Genomic DNA, 20568 nt, shown 5'->3' on the forward strand with positions numbered 1-20568 from the left:
AACTATTACAACCTGAGATACAAATCTCTCTCTCTCTCTTTTCTCTCTCTCTCTGTAAATTCTTCTCTCACTAAAGAGTTACAATCAAAAGAAGAAGATCAAAGATAGAAGATGATCCAATGAATTATAGCTCTCTGGTTTTTTTTTCTCTTTCTCTCTCTAAGGTGCTGTTTGTTTTTTTAACTTTTCAGATCTGAAATCTGAATTGGGACAAATTCAGATTTCAGATGTTTGTTTTTTTTATTTAAGAAAATCTGAAATAGTTTCTGAATTAGGTCAATGTCTGAATTGACTGAAAAGTAGTCCATATTTTTCAGACTTCAAAACAAGTCTGAAACCAAAAGTCCATATCTGAAATGTGTGAAATGTCGCTTATACCCCCGGAAAATTCTCAAACATAATTTTATTTATCAAACATCCACCACCACCTCCACCACCACCACCACCACCGAGTGCCCACCACCACCACCACCGAGAGCCCACCACCACCACCACCACCACCGAGAGCCCATCACCACCGAGAACCCACCACCACCACCGAGCCCACCACCACTACTAAAACCCCCACCGAGCCCACCACCACCACCACCACCGAGTTGTCCACCACCAGTGAAACCACCCACTGAAACCAACAATAAATCATAACTTTGCATGATTAAAAGATAGATTCAAATACTTAGAATTCGCCAAGAAAACAAAACAAGAGAGATAAATAGAAAGTAATTGTTCTTTCCGGCGATCGGCCATGGAAGATTAGGTTATCAGTGAGTGATTTTTGATGCATGTTTCATCAGTCTTGTCTTCGAACCCCAAAACACCATTGTCTCGGATCTGACAGAGAGAGATAGGGATGAATCTTATTATAAAGATGAGAAAGATGAGAAAGAGGGAGGAGGAGGCGGCAGAGAGATGAGAGAGAGGGAGGTGGCAGAAAGATGAGAAAGAGGGAGGAGGCGGCAGAGAGATGAGAAAGAGAGAGAAATGACTTTAGGGTTTTCCTTTTCTTATTATAAAGAAGGCATGGGCCAGAGAAATTAGGGTTTAGGTTATGATTTTTAAATACATGTAATAAGGGTATAAATGTCAAAAGAATAATTCAGACTTATTAATTCAGACATAAAAAACAAACATCAAAATTTTAAAATAATTTAGCAAATTCAGATTCAGCAAATTTAGATTAGCAAATTCAGATTCAGCAAATTCAGATTCAGACATTTTAAAAAAAACAAACAGCACCTAAGTCTTTTTTTTTTCTTTCTTAGCCGTGGAGAGATATCTAGATAGCTCTCTGAAATTCTCTTTTATCCTCTAACCCGAGATGAGATCACCCAAAGTATCAGCCTCCACTTGCTCCTCTTTCCCTCTCGGTTAAACCACCAATCTTCTCCAAATGGAAACTTCGATCAAGCAAACCAAATCTTACTTTCCTTCTATCTTCTTCTTTCTATTTCTATCTCTCTCGGTATCTCTCTTTCCATCTCTAAAACGATCTCCTTCTCTCTCTCTACAATTTTGTAGTAAGGAAAGAAACAAGTGAGAGAGAGAGAAAACGTTTGAGAAAATCTTCCCAAATATGGAGGATATTGCTGGCTGTCAAATGGTTGCTGGCCACGCGGGTGTACGTGATTGTGCCAGGCTGGAATGATTGAAACTACTGCTACGCTGGAACAGGGACTATTGGAAGAAGAGTAGAACAACCATCGGACGGTCGGGTCAACTCAGATGCAGTAGAATAACGTTGGGAGCACTAGAACTCGCATGCTTGAATACACCGAATCATCCTCTTAACAAGTCCCGAGGCACAAACGTTGCTGACCGAATATAACCCACTCTAAATCTTGGCCGCCGATCTGCATCCTCAGCGCGCCACGTGTATTAGTGATTCCCATGCTGACTTGGTCAAATTGACTATACTCCCAACTTTGACTTGCTCCAATTTGATCTCCTGGACTCCGATTTGATTTCCGTTTTCGCCTACGGGTTCATCTTGGACTCTACTATCCATCCGAGCACTAATACTGATCATGAAATCAGAATCACAAAATGACCAAAATACCCCTGACATCAATTTCTCCCGATTTCATCTGTTTTTCACCCTGAACTCCGTAAAAGACACCTGAGAAAGAAAATCAAGCAAATCATCAGAGTAACAGCTCGAACTGGACTAACTAACCGGAGTTAAGAGATTCAAATGAGACATTTTCACGTCTCATCACTATTCATCCATCACAAAGGTCATCCGTATGTTTAAGTTAATTCTCTTTGGTTCCAACCTTTTGATTTCGTGGATACAAATTGTTCATTGTTGGCAATTTCTGCTATTCTCTTGATGTTTCTACTCATTTATCTCTTTCTAAAAAATTTCATGACTTAATTCTCTAATTGTTTTGTTCATCTTTTTCTTTTTGTATTGCTTTTTGGTTATAAAGAATCAAACATTTTTTTAGTATCTCTTCTTTTTCATTTAATCTAGGGTTTGTGATTGGTTCTCAACAACAAAAGATTGGAGTTTTGGTAAGAAAATCAGGGTTTTCTTAATTTTTTTTTTAATTTCTTATTAAATCTGTTCTAATTGTTTTTATTTTTGCTTCATTTTCAGGTTGATCCAGTATTTCAATTTTTGGAGATCCATGGTGATTCTAGCAAAACCTAATTCAATTACTTTTGATGACACTGTATGGAAATTCTCTTTGTTATTACTGTTTCATCCATCACAAAGGTCGTGTGTATGTTCAAGTTAATTCTCTTTGGTTCCAAGTTTACTTGATTTCTTGATATTTCCGTCGAAGTTATTTTAAACTAAATTGATTATAATGTCGTTGATTTTGTTATGCATTTCAGAAAATTTTTGTTTGTGCGAGCTCTAATTCTTCGAAAAAAATCCTCAATTAATCCATACGTACTTACCAAAGTACTCAAATTTCTTATTAGCTTTATGTTCGAAAAGATGAAAACCGTGTCATTGTCAAAAATGTTTTAGACAACAGGAGATCAAATTGAAAAAAAACTGAAGTCGTATCATCTACGTCTTATTAAAAATGTGAAAATCATTGTCAATGTCAAAAAAATGTTAAAGAAAGAAATCCGAAGAGGTTAAAAGAGTTGGTTTGGTAAGGACTTTATTACAAATTACTTTTTGAAAAATGTATAATGGTTGCAATCAATTATAAGTTTTCAGTAAATTTTAATTTGTTTTTTTTCTATACTTTGCTTTTAGAGATTTACATTCTCAAACATATGGTTTCATTTGTTCCTGTTAAGTGGAGATCAAATATTTGTGATAATGAAAGGTCTATTTTGCAGACAAAAGGTCATTCATTTTGATAATTGGTGACCGACAACTTTATAGATTCTTAGCGGAAGCTCCCGTGCCGGAGGCACGAGTTATATCTAGTATGTAAATATATAAGTATGTATATATACATATATATATATATATCTATTATATAAAACACAATGGTCTTTTTTGAGGTGGACCGTACGATTTATCTCTGGATATTCATGTCTGTTTGGTTGTCATCTAAATTGCTTAATCCAACGATTCTAAAACATTTAAAAACTAATTGATAACTACCCACAATCAACAATCCCCTAACTTTCTTCCTAAAATCTCTCTGGATTGAATACGGTTGAAACTACCTCACCCAAAACTACCCACACTAGTTATCTTTAAACACGACTCTCTCTCCCTAAACTACTTCACACGACTCTCTCTCCCTAAACTATATTTCTCATGCATATTTCTTTCTTTTATACTCAGTCATATTTCATATTTCTTTCTCCAGCATCGACAAGAGTACGGGGTTCATATTTAAGTATGACTTCTTGGCAACTTTTCTCATGAACTTGCAGTGTGGGACTAAGGAACTAAGTATAATTCTCTTACACTTCTTTTTATAGCCCCACATTGCTGGCTAAAGTTGAGATGGGTGGGGGAAGCTTTTTAAATAGCGGTAGGTAATAAGCATTGGTATCTTGCACATGCAACTTTATTAATAAGTTCAGCTGCTCAATTTCTTAAAACAAAAGAGAACGAGTTTAAGTAGGAAAATGGTTGGGGATCTGCTATGGCCATCCAATAACTCGAGAAAATAAAATGTTTGACCTAACAAACAATGCATATGAAATATTCCTTTACAACAAATTTGTTGTATCACAATTTCTTTCAGATCAATCCTGAGTGGGGACGTATGGCTAAAGGTACATGCCGAAGAACACATACTCTCTCGCTCTCTTTCTGCATAAAAACATGTTTATTTTATTCATTTGTACTTGAGTTTCTATCTCTAAAATGGTCTTTCATCCTGCAGATCACGGACAAAATGATACTGAATGCCGGGACAGCGGGGCACATTTTCCCGCATAATGCACCGAGATCTAAAGAAGCTTAGTACTACAGAATGATTTTCGAGAGGCTATTCCCACAGGTAAACAACTGAGTTTGTTCGATAGAGGAACAGGTCTGAATCACTTCATTATATATATATATATATATATATATATATGTGCATACATATACAATGAAGATTTTGAAATGGAAATAAGAAATTGATCTAATGGCTAATATCAATGAACTTTAATTTTAATGACCGAAATCCTAATTAGCTAGAGTACTTACATCACAAAAATCCCTATGAACCAAAATAATGCAAAAGAAACCCTAATTAGGGCTTTTGTGAACGAATGATCTTCATCTCATCAACATTCTGAGCAAGCTCTGAAAAAAATTATGCAAAGAGTATAAATGATAAAATTTATAGATATCATAAAAATGAGGAGGACTGAACTTTACTGACTAAGACACGAAGGAGTTTTTGAGGAGAGAGAGACTCCAAGCTGACGTCAGCAAGCAAGTAGTCTTCCCTCTCCTTTTTCTCCAGTAAAACCCTAATAGACACCAAAAAGCTTCAAGAACAGACCCTCAAGATCTTTCAAATCCACATGCAACCTTAGGAAACGGGCAGGGAGATTCCCGAGAAAGCAAAACAGGATAGTTTTGGGGAAAATCGAAGAAGAATAAAGGTCGATCATCAAAGTTATACCTCCGAAAACTGCTAATCGATTCTAGGGATCGAATCAAGGTACCCCCTTCAACCACTACCTTTATATGCCTATTAATTATATTTTATTAGTCATCATGAATAATAAATAAGGAGTGAATCAAGTAAACTCTTCATATTCTCCCTGCATGCGCCGAATCCGGGGTAGTTTTTGGACGTTTCCTCTGCGGGAGTAGTTCTCTAGGTTATTTGTACAAGTGTGGCTGATTTCTAGAAGAGCTAGAGGTTTTCGAGACGAGTGTAATTACTACTGTATACACGTGGTTCTCTTCATATGGACTGGATCGGCGAGGGAGGTAGAAAGGGAGGAATTGGCATTTACTTTAAAGTCTTATTCTGTCTTCTTCCTTCTTACCTCATCTCTCATCCCTGCAACCTTAACCTTATCCTCATCCCCTTCTTCTACCTAACCAACCTTTTCATGTCGACCATCCCCACAGATCAAAACATAGAAGATCTATCTCAGAAGATGTCCCTAAAACTAAGTCTCTCCGAAGGAGGTAAGTTTACTATCTGTTACCCAAAACCTTCAGAAAACAAAGATCTTCAAGAGATCTCTTCGGGTTTTCTGGCTAGGTTATGCTGTCAATTTGATTACGGTATAGGATTTATTCGGAAACACCTCTCAGGTCAATCTAGGTTCTTTAGGGAGTCGAGGATTATCCCTTCCCCTACAGGGTTGAACCACTTTCTGATTAAGCCTCGCAACCTCACTGTTCTTAACGAGATTCACCAAGGTCGTCCTTGGATCATTAGAGGTTACCTAGTGGTCATGCATGAGGTCGACTTTCCTCTTAGAGAAGTAATCCCTCCTCTCATTCTTGAACCTATGTGGTGCACTTTCTCGGGCCTCCCTTCATCTATCCAGAACAGACAGGATCTCGATATCATCTTCTCATGCATGGGATACATTATCCAGATCCAGCCTAGGAATTTCAGTTCGGTTACTAACTCAACTATCCGTATACAATTTATGTACGATGTTAGGACTCCACTGCTTGCGACTCTTAACTCCATCTTTACTGATCGAGGTAAGCCAGTAAATTTCAGCTATTATAAGTTCCCTAAGGCAATTTGTCACACATGTAGGATAGTGGAACACCCTCTTACGCCTTGCATTAAGACTCAGTCGCATGCTTTTGGTAATCCCATGGATAGTCAACCTCATGTCCCTAATCATGCTGATAAATGGGCTCTATCGGTGGTACCTTCTGTCCCGGGGACTTCTCTCCCCATTCCTCCTCATGAAATCTTTCAAGGTCGAGGTAAGAGGAAAGACCTTGACAAGCTAATGGAAGTAAAGGTTGAAGAGGAAGTTAGGAGAAAGTCTCATCTCAGCAGAGCTCTAGTTATGGAGAAGATGTTTGAGCCTAATTTGGTGGAGAACCCAGTGGGTTGGTTTGCTAGCACCTCGTCTCCTTCGTCAATCCACTCCTCCTCCATCCCACCAAGTTGGTTCTCCCCCCCCCCCCCCCACTCGAGTCTGTAGACAGTCAAGAAGAGAGACGTCGACACTTATTCGCGGATTCACTAATGGCGACTCCTGGTCCTTCTTCAGAGGCCAGAGAGAAGGGAGATAATGAATGAGTTTACTTGATTACTCCTAATTAGTTGTTATATTTTGCTTTTTGAAGAACTTGTTATTTTATTTTGATGTCTTCATGATAGTTAGGTTTTGTAAGACAATTTGCAGGGGTCGTTAGTAGTCGGTTGCTTGATTAGTCCTTTAGTCTGTGATATTACTGTTTTTAATTTGAAGAACTGTTAATTAATTTAATTTCATAGTTATTTAAGTTGTTTCTGCTGGTTAATCTAGTATGCTATTATACTAATAGGGGGTACTTAAGTGAGTTTAGTGAGATAGAAATTCCTTTAGCTCGTTTGAGAGAGACCTTGTCTCGGCCTTTAGGTCTTTTAGATAATTTACTGTTAGCAGGGGAGGTGTGCCGTTAGATTCGGTGTTGGGGGTGGCCTCTTTCAGGCGAGGGTTAGACTCGAGGCCTTTCTCCAGTTTATCCTTAGGTTTTAGGAGGCATTCTTCTTTCGGGCTATGGGCACCCCTAACACCTGCCCTTCGATCCTGAGTTGGAATGTCAGGGGCATAGGTAACTTCATTACCAAGAAGCATCTTTTCAGGCTTATTAATAAGCACAACCCCGATATTATCTTTCTCGCTGAAACTAAAAATAAAGCTCACATCATTAAGAAAAACATTAAAATTAATAAGTATTATAATAGTCATTTCGTCGACCCGCAAGGTAAGTCGGGAGGGCTAGTAATGTACTGGAAGCATCACCTAAACATTAATATACTTTACTCGGATAATAATATAATTCATGCTAAGATCTTGGATCTTCATAATAACGGACATACTTTAATCACTGGCTTCTATGGTAGCCCTTACAGCAAAAATAAATTGAAACCTTGGAAAACGTTGAAAAACTTGACTATAGATAATGACGTCCCCTGGACTGTCATCGGAGACCTCAATTCGATTCTCGACAACAATGATAAGTTAGGGGGATCCGATGTTTCCTCTTCCCACTTGTCCAATCTTCTCTCTATCATCAATAACCTTGAACTCATGGATTTGGGTTTTAAAGGATGCCCCTTTACGTGGAGCAATAAACAATTTGGGGAACATCTTATTCAAGAGAGATTGGACAGAGCGCTTGTCAACATCCATTGGTTGACAAAATTTAAGAACTCTAGCGTTTCTCACCTCGATATGGTTGGGTCAGATCATCTCCCTATCCTTCTTGAGGAAAGTAACGATACGATTCAGAAGCCCAAACCGTTCAAATTCCTGAGAACTTGGATGTCCCATCCGGATTGCCACGATTTCATTGCTGACAAATGGAACACCAATAACAATATTCAAAAAGAACTTAAAAACTTAAGTAAGCATCTCACTAAATGGAATAAAAATGTTTTCGGGAATATTGAGAGAAATATTAATGACATTACTAATAGGCTCCAGGTTTGTAGTAATAAAGCGGAAATAGCTAGACTAAACGATCAACTTAATAATTTGTATCTGTATCAAGAGAGTCTGTGGAAAGAGAAATCTAGAAATGACTTTCTTTCAGTTGGTGATAAAAACACTAAATACTTTCACTCGCAAGCTATTCAACGAAACCGGAATAACAAGATCAGGGCTATAAAAGATATTCATGGTGAATGGCATGAAGATCCTTCTAGCATTCAGGAGGTCTTCACTGACCACCTCCTTAGTATTAATACCTCCGATAATACTATTACCTCACCCAACATCCTTAATCTTTTTAACCATTCCATTACACCCCATCAAAATGATCTTCTAACAGCTCTTCCTGATGAGGAGGAAATAAATAATGCCATCAAGTACCTGAAAAAAGAGGCGGCCCCAGGTCCTGATGGCTACCCCCTTTTTTTCTTCCAGTCTAACTGGGACACCGTTAGGTCAGATATTAACCAGCTGGTTCATAATTTTTTTCTCTCGACCACTTTACCCCCCGAATCGAACCATACTCACATTTGTCTTATCCCAAAATCTTCGACCCCCCAGTCTCCAGCAGATTACAGACCTATCAGCCTCCTTAATACGACCTATAAAATTATTACGAAGATCTTAGCGGATAGATTTAAAGTCACCCTCAATGATATCATTAATCCCCTCCAAGCAGCCTACGTCCCGGGTAGGCAGATATCAGACAACATAGTCATAGGTCAAGAGATCATTCACTCCATGAAGAATATGAAAGGAGGGACGGGATATTTTGGTTTAAAGCTGGACATGTCGAAAGCCTTCGATAGGATAGAATGAAATTTCCTTACAGACATCATGAGAAGGCTAGGTAACTCTGAGCATTGGATTAATATGATTCATAAATGCATCTCCACATCCTCCATGTCAGTGCTCATTAATGGTCGCCCTGGACCTATTTTCCACCCTTCCAGGGGCATCAGGCAGGGTGATCCCCTCTCCCCTTTTCTCTTCACTCTTGCCATGGAGGGCCTTAGTAGACTGATCATAGCAGACGCCGGTGAGGACTCCTTTATGGATTTTCCAGCTAACAATTCTAGTCTAACCATCTCGCATCTCCTCTTTGCAGACGACTGTATTATCTTTGGCCGTAACTATATAGATAATATTCATATCCTCAAAAATATTCTTAATATCTTTAGTGCTTCTTCTGGCCAAATGATTAACTATAAGAAATCTAACATTTTCTTCTCCAAGAATTCTCACCCGAAATTTAAGCGTATTATTATGCGCTCGCTTAAGGTTAAATATGCTTCAGCGTCGGATAAATATTTAGGGGCACAGTTGTTCATAGGAGCAAATAAGACTAGAGCATTCAACGATATTCTTAGTCAGATCAAGTCCAAATTAGAGAAGTGGAATCACTCATTCCTCTCTCAAGCTGGTCGCACGATCGTTATCTCAACAATCGTAGCGGCCGTACCCCGATACCAAATGCAATGCTTTGCCATTCCTAAAGGCATATGCAAAAGCATTTCGACTATGCAGAAGTCGTTCTGGTGGGGTAAGTCCAAAGGAATTTGTACGATACCTTGGTCCTCCATATGTAAGCCGAAAGCTCTGGGAGGTTTGGGTATTCATATTCCAGAACTCGACAATAAAGCTATGCTCAGTAAGCTAGCTTGGAGGTTGAAAGCGGAGCCCAATGCCTTTTGGGTAAGATTCCTTAAAGCCAAATATTTCCCGAATAATGAGAACCCAGGTCCGGTAAAGCCACATCACTCCTGGATGTGGAAGAATATCAGGAAGCAACTTCTTCAAATAGAAGATTACATAGCATGGGAGGTTCACAATGGAGATAACATCAATATTTGGTCTGACAGATGGATTCCCGAAATCCATACTCCTCCTACTCCTAATTCTGACCCTTCGGTGTCTAAGGTGGCACATCTGATTAGTAACAATGAGTGGAATGAAGAAGCCCTGGACAACTACTTTGATCCCAACACTAAAAACCTTATTAAATCCATTCCCATTGATGTGACGGGGACGGACCAACGAATTTGGGCACCAACTAACTCAGGAAAATTTACAGTTAAATCCATGTATAAAATCCTTTGCACTAGTATGAACTCCCCCCATCCACCTAACCCTAACTGGAAATTTATCTGGTCTCTCCCTACTATTCCCAGAATCAAAAACTTCATCTGGAAAATATGTACTAAATCTCTCCCAGTGAGAGAGAGAATAGGGAAATATATTAATAATAATTTGACCTGTCCTAATTGCATTGATATTGAAACCATCGAGCATGCCCTCCTCCACTGTACCCTTGCGAGGAATATATGGTTCTACTTTAATATTATATCGGCGAATATTACGAATGTGGCATAATGGATTTTCTCTTGGGAGAACACCCCCTCTTTCAAAGAACAGTCATATCAAACTCTGCTTGCAACTATTCTGTGGATTATCTGGAAAATTAGATGTGACCACTGTTTTCAATATGAAGTTAATTCTCTTCCTATTATTATCAAGATGATTTTAGCTTTTCCCAAAACGACGGCTACCACTCCTAACATTGTTAAGCAATTGCAAGGTAAATGGAACCCGCCTGAACCTAATTGGCTGAAAATTAATGTTGACGCTTCTTTTACCAATGTGAATGAAATTACAGGTATAAGTCTTATTATCCACGACTCTAATTCTGAATTTATTGAAGCTCATACGAACGTTAAGAGAAGTAGAAATTGTGAAGAAGGAGAATCGCTGGCTATCCTGGCCGGCCTTGAATGGGCTATAGAACATGATTATAATTGCATTATTATTGAAAGTGATAATATAAACATCATCCAGAATATTCAGAATCCGAAGCACGAAGTTCAATGGCAGTCCAGAATTCATTTGCGGAAAATTCGAGAGATTAAACGTCTTATTCATCAGGTGAAATTCAGTTACACTTGTCGCAGATTCAACTCCCCCGCGGACAAACTAGCTAAATGGGCCAGAAAGAAAGTAAAATCGAAGACTTGGAGCAGAATCCCTTTCTTTATGTTTTCCTTGTATTGTAATGACACTTTAGTTTTTTTTTTTGTTGAACTTAATGACACTTTAGTTGCTTAATATATTTTACTCCTTAACAAAAATAAAAATAAAAAATGAGGAGGACTAAGTTAATAGAAGAAAACAAAATAAAATTGCGAAATTTTATTGTTGATCAAACCAAATATATAATTTATTTGTAGAGAGATCCAAACCTTACATTCTGATATAAAACTTACAACGTTTATACCGACCGACTGACAAAATTTTTGGTAGATGGAACATTAACCCTGAAAGAGTAGAATGAGAAATCAGTCAAAGAATTGAGAACATTCAAAAAAATCAATGGGGGAAAATGTAAAAGGAATTAAGCACGTAGAGAGAGGAAGACCAACCACAGACTGTAAAAGGATTGAGTAGTGAGATAATAAAAATGGGAGATTATCGAAGAAGTAATGAGAGAATGTAAAATTAATTGGGTATTGCGAGAATTAAGAGTAATTAAAAGAGAATTAAGAGGAAGTTTAAAAAATCACTAGGGGAGATTATTGGGAAAGTAATGGGCAATTCAAAAGGCCACTTATTGAGATCAATGGGGGAAATGTAAAAGGAATTAAGCATGTAGAGAGAGAAAGATCAACCACAAAGTGTAAAAGGATTGAGTAGTGAGATAATAAAAATGAGAGATTATCGAAGAAGTAATGAGAGAATGTACAATGAATTGGGTATTGCGAGAATTAAGAGTAATTAAAAGAGAATTAAGAGGAAGTTTAAAAAATCAATAGGGGAGATTATTGAGAAAGTAATAGGTCATTCAAAAGGCCACTTATTGAAGCAATGGTTGAGATCAAAACGTGTGAAATGAGAAATCAATTTTAACGGCTAGACTTTTGTGGTTTAAATGACTTATCCTAGATTTAATGAGAGAGTGAGCAAATTAATTTTTTACGGGGAGGCGAGGGATCTAAAAGTTAAGATTTGAGATAAATTGAAAAGGACGGTTAGATTTATCTATTGGTTTGTCCCTGTCACAGTCTCCCGCCTGTTTTATATAAAAGATTTTGTGGGGAGATGAAAAGATGCGGATAGAACAACTTCTTCTATTCATGATAAATCAAGGGTTTGGAATCAAACTTAAAATGCATTTCGACGCACATATCATACTTAGCCTTCAATACCCCTTAATGAGTGAGTCAACAAACGATTTTTTCTGTGAATAGCTAATAAATGAAACGGTAAAGATGCTAAGTGAAGTAAAATAGACGCTAGATTTATCTTTCGGGCATAAAACATTGTGTTTTATATGTAATATACCGTGCATTTTTTTATTTTCTAAAATAAAAAATACTTCAAAACTAATGTCATTGATAAAAACAAAACAAACAAAAGGGTAGTTGGGTCATTTAGTATGAAAGAGAACAATAAAAAATGATAAAAATAATGAAAATATAACAAAAGTTGGTTAAGTCGGGGGGTCTTTAATAAAAAAACTAACTTGATAGTAGTTATCTCAGGGGTATTTTGTCAAAAATTATCTGAAGACTAACATCAGTTGGTTAAATCAGGGGTTTTATGTTCAACCTAACTAAATAATAACGGAGTTGGTTAAGCCAAGGGGTATTTTATAAGAAACTAGTTGAACACTAATAGTAGTTAGTAAGTCCGCACGTATTTTGTAAGAAACTAGTTGAACATTAACAAAAGTTGGTTAGGTCGGGAGTATTTTGTACATAACTAACTCAATAGTAACAGGTAGTTGGTTAAGTCAAGCGGTATTGTACAACTCTAATCGAACACTAAATCAGGGGGTATTTCATAAAAAGCTAAGTGAAAACTAACATTACTTGGTTAAGTAAGGGGTATTTTGTAAGTGATTAACTGAAAACTAACAGAATTTGGTTAAGTTAGGTGGTATTATGTAAGATAGTAACAAAATAGAAACTGAATATTAAGGTGTTAACATCACTTATATCAATTTCAGGGGGTAAAATCCAGTATATATCAATTTCAGGGGGTAAAATTAGAAAATAGAAACTTCAAGAGCAGATCAAACTAGCGCCCCCATTTTCTTCTCCTCTAGTTCTCCTTCTTCTTCTTCTTCTTCACGACTCCTTCTTCTTCTTTACGACTTCTTCTAGGGTTTCAACTCGCCACTGCTAAACGCTTCAAGTTCTTGGTTAGGGTACGTATCTCCGTAAAGTTTGAACTTCGTTGTGGGTAGGTAATGATTTGTCGAAATATTTCTCAAATTTCGTACGGAATTTTGCAAAACTTTCATGTATTTTTAATTTCCTATCTAAAACGGTCGAGAATGAAAATTTTCGGTCGATTTGCCGACAAAGTTTGATTTTTGATACCAATAGAACCCTAGTTTTTCTCTAGTTCACTAACTTGAATTGAATAAGCTAAAGTACATTGTGATTTAGGTACCGAGATTCAAAGATGACTCAAGATGTGGAGATGAAAGAAGTTCCAGTTCCTTCCAATTCTGCTCCTTCTCATGTCCCTTCAACTTTGCAGCGTAAGATCAAACCAATAAATTGATTTCATTATGCACATTTAGTTTTTTTTTTGTTTTGATTAATTTTGGGGGTTTCAGATTTGAAAGAAATAGCTGCTTTGATTGAAACTGGGGCTTACGCTAGGGAAGTTCGATGGATCTTGAGAGCTGTTCGTCTCACAATAGCATTAAGGAAGAAGCTAAAGACTTCGATTCTCTCTGCATTTCTTAATTATGCTCTGGTTCCTGGTTCAGAAGCACATACCAGATTGAACTCTTATCTTCCTAAGGTAGTCCATGCACTCTTCACCGTTTAATAAGCTTAGTGGTTAAGATGCATCGCGATTCAGTATTTTGTTTCTGTTGATAATTGGAAATTATTAGATTACTTGAAGATTGATCTATTGAATTTTTTCTGAGCTCGTAGATTAAATACTTTGCTTTGCTGAACTCGTTAGGTTATAGTGAACGGAAATCACTAGGTTTCAGTTTCCAAGATGGTACTATACAGTGAGGTGGTGTTTTTGTACATCTGTTTTGTTAGATTCATTTGTCTACCAGCATGCGACAGAGTTAGGACAGCAAATTGTTACTATTTGTTGCTATATCGGACTCTTTTAGTGCCGATAAACCAAATTAAGATCATAAATACAACTGTTTTAAGACACATTGAAGATAGTATGCACACATTATGTATCAAATATGGGGGTGATACATCACTTGCTGAGAATTAGTACTTGTTTGGGGCTCTGTAGTGATGGGTGCCAATGAAGTAGACGAGATCAATTTTTCTTTGTTTTCCATAACGACGGAGTAGGGAACATTGAATGCACGGAGGTTGATGATCATTTTTATGAATCCATTTAAATTCATGCTTTTATTGACACCATGAAGCCATGTGAAGCAAGTATTTAGTTATGGGTTCTTCTAATCAATTAAAAATGCCTGTTATGCAGTAACGGTTTAAAGTAAGAATTAGTGTTGTTGGGTGCTTGCATGCCTTGCTATTCCTGCACTTTATTGTTACCTTATTAATTGAACAGGTGAGAAACTACTCCTACACCTGTAAACTTAAACTGTCCTCATTAGTTAAACATTACTGCCTGTGTGGGAAGAGTTTGATCTTTAGTTTTAGATGTTCCGTCTTTTCAAAATAGCTTGTGAGTTGTGACCCCTAGTTTACACCCAAATTAGTCTCGGTTCTATCTTCAGTTCTTATGTGCAATCTGTCTTCCTTAAGGAGCATCGAGTGACATGGGAAACGGTGTTCTGTTGTTCTGTCTAAATGAACCTTTCTCAGAGAGAAGCGCATGATTAAACTTTATTGATGAAAATACGATTCAAACTTCTGAAGAGTTGTGGTTGTTCCCGGATCCAATATTTTCTTGTTAAGAAAATTAGAAAAGAATGTCTAATATTTTTCCATACTGATGTAAGTATGTGAATTATTTCAAAGAATATTTCTACAAAAAAAAGAACTTTAAAAACTGGTTTTATACATCATAAAACACTGTGTAAGTTAACCTGATGACTATAAACTTCAAATACTTGTGTAGTCCTCACATCGTGATATCTGACATCACTGCATGACTTCTTTGCACCAGTACTTGTCCATTTTGATAACCTGAAGGTTTATTTCTATTATTGTTTTGGTTACAGGAAGATGATCATGATATGGAAGTTGACAATGCAACAACCTCTGCAACACATGCCCCAATTAAGCATTCCGTACCAGAGATTGAGATTTACTGTTACTTGCTTGTTTTGATATTTCTGATTGATCAAAAGAAATACAAGGAGGTAGGACTGTCAAACAACTATAAGTTCATAATTTCTTCATTTCTTCTATATTTTTTTTCTAGGATGTAGCAATTTATTCTTTGCTATCTTCCGGGCTATATTTTTGTTTTATCCAGGCAAAAACTTGTTCCTCAACAAGCATTGCCCGTTTGAAGAATATGAATAGGAGAACTGTTGATGTTCTGGCATCACGATTGTACTTCTACTACTCCTATAGTTATGAACTAACTGACGAGCTTGTTGAAATTAGAGGGTAAGTAATTATTAGCAACGTCTACGTAATCCTTCTCAATTTCTCTTGCTAAGAGACGGTTATTAATGATGTCGATTTACTTCGTTGTTTTTTTGCAACTACACTGCTGTCTAACTTTGCTGGTCTTCTATTACCAGAAACCTTCTCTCCTTGCATCGGATTGCCACCTTGCGCCGTGACGAGCTTGGTCAGGTACAGTTTAGAATAAATGACTTGCTACTTCATTGCAGATTTTGAGCTCATCTAGTACAAATGATTTGATAATGCAGGAAACCCTTCTCAACCTGCTACTTCGCAATTATCTCCATTACAATCTGTATGACCAAGCAGAGAAATTGAGGTCGAAGGCACCACGTTTTGAAGCACATTCAAACCAGCAGGCAATTCTCATATTCTTTCACCTTAAATTACGTATTTCTTTCTTCTAGATATTCTGAATATATGTTGAAATTATCTTTTCCTAGAAATCCTTATCAGGTTCTGTCCCTGCAAAAATGGCTTATTACTTAATTGGTTTCATTGCTTAAGATTTTGTGTAGCTTATGTATCTATCTTGATGAATGGGAGTTCACCTTGTGAATGATTTAGTTAAGCACTCGGACTCCAATTATCTGACTGTATTTGTTTCTTTTGCAGTTTTGTCGGTATCTTTTCTACTTGGGAAAGATTAGGACGATCCAGTTGGAGTACACTGATGCAAAAGACAGCCTCCTCCAAGCAGCTCGCAAGGCGCCTATTGGAGCCCTTGGTTTCCGCGTGCAATGCAACAAATGGGCTATCATAGTTCGCTTGTTATTGGGGGAAATACCTGAAAGAACCGTCTTCATGCAGAAAGGCATGAAAACAGCTTTAAGGCCATACTTTGAGTTGACAAACGTAAGTCTGCCTCATCAATCTTGAAATTTCTCTTCGCTGTGAACTTGTTTACATTCAGGTACTTTTCCTATTTTTTCTAAAGATGGCTATGGAAGCTAAGTCAAGAAGGGCTGTTCGTTCTTTCTAGACCTCAAATTTGATTTCTACTTGAAGTTTAGAGAGTCGTTCTTTGGATTTCAGACTTAAGTTGCTATAAGCTAGAGGAAAGTCACTATTATGTCTGAACTTGAGATTAAATAAATCATATGGAGCCCAAGTTTTCAAAAGAAAAACTTCTATATCTGAAATTGACATAAAACCAATCGTTCTGAAGATCAATTTTGATCTATCAGACTTCATTTTGGAGAATCGAGAAGAAAATGTCTTACTGTTAGTTGAGTTTCTGGTTTCCATAACGAGATTGTGAGTCTTGATGTCTACCATTTCACCATCGAGGCATCTTAAAAGTTAATCGTATTCCATGAATATGATATCTGTCTGGTGTGATGTATGGAATATATGACAAAGGTGGAGTGCCCCTTATTGCTTATGCAAATAGAATAGTATCCCAGCTTTCCGCGCATTTTCCTCTCTTTTTTTCCTTATTTTTGTTTTCACTTTTCTCGATCTCTTCCTCAAAACTGAAAGCTGCCCCCGGATCTATATAAATTGACTAGCTAAATAATTTTTCATGTCTCAAGAAATAGTTAGGGACTTACTATGCTTCATCTACTACTAAGTTAGAATGTGTTGCAAAGCTGTAAATTCATCGAAGTGATTTAGCATTTTAGCTGTCCCAGCAAGAACCTTGTATGTTTCATCGATATCCAGGGGTTCGTAATTTATTTTAATTTTTAGTTAACTAGGTTCTGTAAGTTCGGTTTTATTGGAATACTATAGTGATTGACTATGCAAGCTTTCTCCACTTCATTTTGTTACTCTTTAGATGAACTGACTATATATTTCATTTTGCAGGCTGTTCGTATAGGAGATCTAGAGTTATTTAGGAATGTGGCAGAAAAGTTTGCTACAACTTTCAGCTCAGACAGGACCCACAATCTGATAGTAAGGTTGCGTCATAACGTCATTAGGACTGGTCTCCGCAACATCAGCATTTCATATTCTCGGATCTCATTGGCTGATGTTGCTCAGAAATTAAGGCTGGACTCCCCAAATCCAGTTGCAGATGCCGAAAGCATTGTATCCAAAGCAATCAGAGATGGCGCTATTGATGCAACAATTGATCATGCGAATGGGTGGATGGTATCTAAAGAAACTGGTGATGTTTACTCAACAAACGAGCCTCAATCCGCTTTCAACTCAAGGATTGCTTTCTGCCTCAACATGCATAACGAGGCTGTTCGTGCACTGAGGTTCCCACCAAATTCTCACAAGGAGAAAGAAAGTGCAGAAAAGAGGAGAGAGAGACAACAGCAGGAGCAGGAGCTCGCCAAACACATTGCGGAGGAGGATGACGATGATTTCTGATTTATCGCTTTAGAATTTGCTTCTTCTAGTATCAAAGAACCATTTCATGTATGTTACTTGTTTATCTCTCCGTGAAATTTTATCGAAATGATGTTATTAACTTCCTTTATACTATAACTTTGACAGAATCACCTTCTTTTATTTGTTATTGATGTTCCAGTGTGTTATGTTTTCATTTATGGATTTAGAATTTTCAAGAAAGATCACTTGTTTTTTTTTTTTTTTTTTTTTTTTTTTTGTTAAGAAAGAAAGAAAGATCACTTGTTAGTATCTTATATCAAACACTAAACCTTCGCGTATCTATTCCTCTGGAAATTTCAAAAAGAAAATACTTAATCGACATTTTTATGTATTACTCGGACATCTCAACTCGATTGACACCTTAATTCTTACTGTAAAATTTAAACCTTAAACCATAAGTCTCTGCATTAGAGTAAATTTATTTTGAACTCCATTAATCCTTCATGCTTTTGAGAGGGAATAAGTTTGAAGAGACAAACATCTCCATCATTCAAGCCATTTGCTATACAATAGTCAGACCAACCACGACCAAGGAAGGCTTTACCACTGCTTTTCCAAAACCCTTGTGCGACAACCCATGCTTTTCCACTTCCAGACCTAATTACAAAGTTATCTATGCTCCTATCAATATGTAATTGGGCAAACTTCCTAGGAATTTCCTGTAAATTCAGCAAAAAGTGGGTCTCATTAGTTGCACATTTGGGTTTTGTTACATATTAAAAATCTTTCTTTTTCTTTACCAACTCATGTTCTAATATTGTGCCTATGTAATTTCATCAACTATGATCCCGGTCGCTAGAATTTAATAACAAAAAGTATACTGATGATACTTCTACGGGTGTCTCTAAAGGCGCCCAATCTTTTTTTCTTAGCCCATCCCTCTCGAGGCTCTCTCCGTCGACCTCAAACTGATCAGTCTGAAACCCACGGTTTGGGGCAGTCTGCGAGAACTAGGACTAGGCCTAATCCTTGTTCTTCAATTCCAACATGAAGTAGCCACAGTCTGAGCGCCCTCGGACTGCCTCAATCCGTGGGGCGCGAAGAGAGATGAGGCCCAAGAGTGAAAAAGAAGGGGCGCCTATAGACGCATCCTACTTCTACTTGAAACTCTGGAATTCAACACTATTACTGCAACAACAAACTCAATGGACCAATTTCCTAACTGATTTTAGGTCATGCAAAAATAGTATTCTAAATAGGCAAAAGGGCATTTTTACTCACCTGCTGGTGGTGCTGAATTGTAGCTACAAAATGGGGATGATCTGATCCCTTAGAGAAAACCCCTTCTCCTTCATTAACAGTTTCTAGAGATTAAATTGCAAGTAATTAGTAAACTAATTAATCATAATTAACAAAACTAAGATCTAATTAATCAAGATTAATAATATGCATATGTGTATTATATATTAATATGACCTTACCCTTACTCTTCCCCTTAGTATCATAATGTGTTGCTTTCTTTTTGCCACTTTTCTTGATCTTCTCCATTTTAATATGATCCTCAAAAGATGAATACCCATCTTCAATTGTTTTCATACTTTTCTTCTTCTTCTTCTTCTTCTTCATTTTTACATGATCATAAAATGGCCAATCATCATCGTCGAAAGTTCGGAAAGAATTCTCATCTTCTTCTTTCTCCTCCTCCCCATCATCATCATCATTATTATCACCATGGTCATCATCATCCTCATTATCATCATGGACCTCATGACCATGGTCATAAACATTTTCATTATCATGAATATAACAAGCACTTGTATCTAATATGGTAACATGAAAAACATTACCACCTTCATATCTAAAAACAAGAATATAACCAAAATTTAGATTATGTGAATGGTAAAAATCAACCCAACCATCATCTTGAAATTTGAAATTGTTTAGCTTCAAAGTCCATAATTTTCCAAAATAAGTAGCACTCCTCAATATCACTTTTCCTTCACTACTAATATATTTCTTCCCAACCAAATACCTTTCTTGAAAATCTCTTGGTATCATAGGTTGAATAGGAGAATGTGGAGGGAGGATGGGTAGGAAGAAATGGGGATATGGAGGATGAAAAAGCTCATTATTATTAGGCATTGCCATATAAAATTGTTGGAGTTAATAGAGTTGGAACTTGGAAGGAACAAAAATTAACTTTTAAAATGAAGTAGTATTGAACTAGAAACTACATTTTCACATCCTAATACCATGACTTGGTACTCATGTTAGTTTTGCTTTCAAAGTACTAAAGCTGTAAGCCTGTAACAGCCAAGTACAAATATCAATTTCGTTTGGAAGATTGTTTCTCTTCCTCTCTATCTCTCTCTAGAACACAATCATGAAATCAATGCCTTACACTATTGGCCCTTCCCTTTGACTAGACCAAATAATGGAGTAATATTTTCTGAAAGTGTCATAGACGCACACAAGTTACAGAATGGGAGTTTTAAAGGGGGCTACCATAGTATTCTTTTGGTCTTGGCACTTTCTTTGGCTTGGTAAATCTAGTTTGAATACATTGAATTACCAGAGTCAAAAATAGGTGGACCTGGACCTAGTATTGGAATAAAATTCGGCTGAAAGGTGATCGAATTCAACT

General features: G+C 37.0%; 2 protein-coding genes across 5 annotated transcripts; one reads left to right on the plus strand and one right to left on the minus strand.

Moving 5' to 3' along the window:
- Nucleotides 1-13096: 13096 nt before the first annotated feature.
- LOC147539264 (putative 26S proteasome non-ATPase regulatory subunit 3) lies at nucleotides 13097-18103 on the plus strand. 3 transcript variants are annotated; one of them, XM_086642380.1, is made up of 9 exons: nucleotides 13097-13288; nucleotides 13494-13588; nucleotides 13667-13857; nucleotides 15227-15367; nucleotides 15484-15620; nucleotides 15758-15812; nucleotides 15890-16000; nucleotides 16257-16496; nucleotides 17451-18103. In XM_086642380.1, the coding sequence occupies exons 2-9, from the start codon at nucleotides 13510-13512 to the stop codon at nucleotides 17961-17963; spliced, it is 1467 nt and encodes a 488-aa protein (XP_086498506.1). In that variant the 5' UTR covers nucleotides 13097-13288; nucleotides 13494-13509; the 3' UTR covers nucleotides 17964-18103. The 3 variants fall into 3 exon arrangements, with proteins under 3 accessions (XP_086498506.1, XP_086498505.1, XP_086498507.1); XM_086642379.1 differs by having other exon boundaries at nucleotides 13097-13249; XM_086642381.1 differs by having other exon boundaries at nucleotides 13117-13284.
- Nucleotides 18104-18238: 135 nt separating this feature from the next.
- LOC147539265 (B3 domain-containing protein REM5-like) lies at nucleotides 18239-20328 on the minus strand. 2 transcript variants are annotated; one of them, XM_086642382.1, is made up of 3 exons: nucleotides 19406-20328; nucleotides 19206-19288; nucleotides 18239-18643 (listed from the first exon to the last, which is right to left on the minus strand). In XM_086642382.1, the coding sequence occupies exons 1-3, from the start codon at nucleotides 20070-20072 to the stop codon at nucleotides 18392-18394; spliced, it is 1002 nt and encodes a 333-aa protein (XP_086498508.1). In that variant the 5' UTR covers nucleotides 20073-20328; the 3' UTR covers nucleotides 18239-18391. The 2 variants fall into 2 exon arrangements, with proteins under 2 accessions (XP_086498508.1, XP_086498509.1); XM_086642383.1 differs by having other exon boundaries at nucleotides 19412-20098.
- Nucleotides 20329-20568: the final 240 nt, after the last annotated feature.

This window comes from Eschscholzia californica, unplaced genomic scaffold (assembly GCF_041429995.1).
Source record: "Eschscholzia californica isolate CP2 unplaced genomic scaffold, dmEscCali1.0.p SCAF_5, whole genome shotgun sequence".
Classification (NCBI taxonomy): domain Eukaryota; kingdom Viridiplantae; phylum Streptophyta; class Magnoliopsida; order Ranunculales; family Papaveraceae; genus Eschscholzia; species Eschscholzia californica.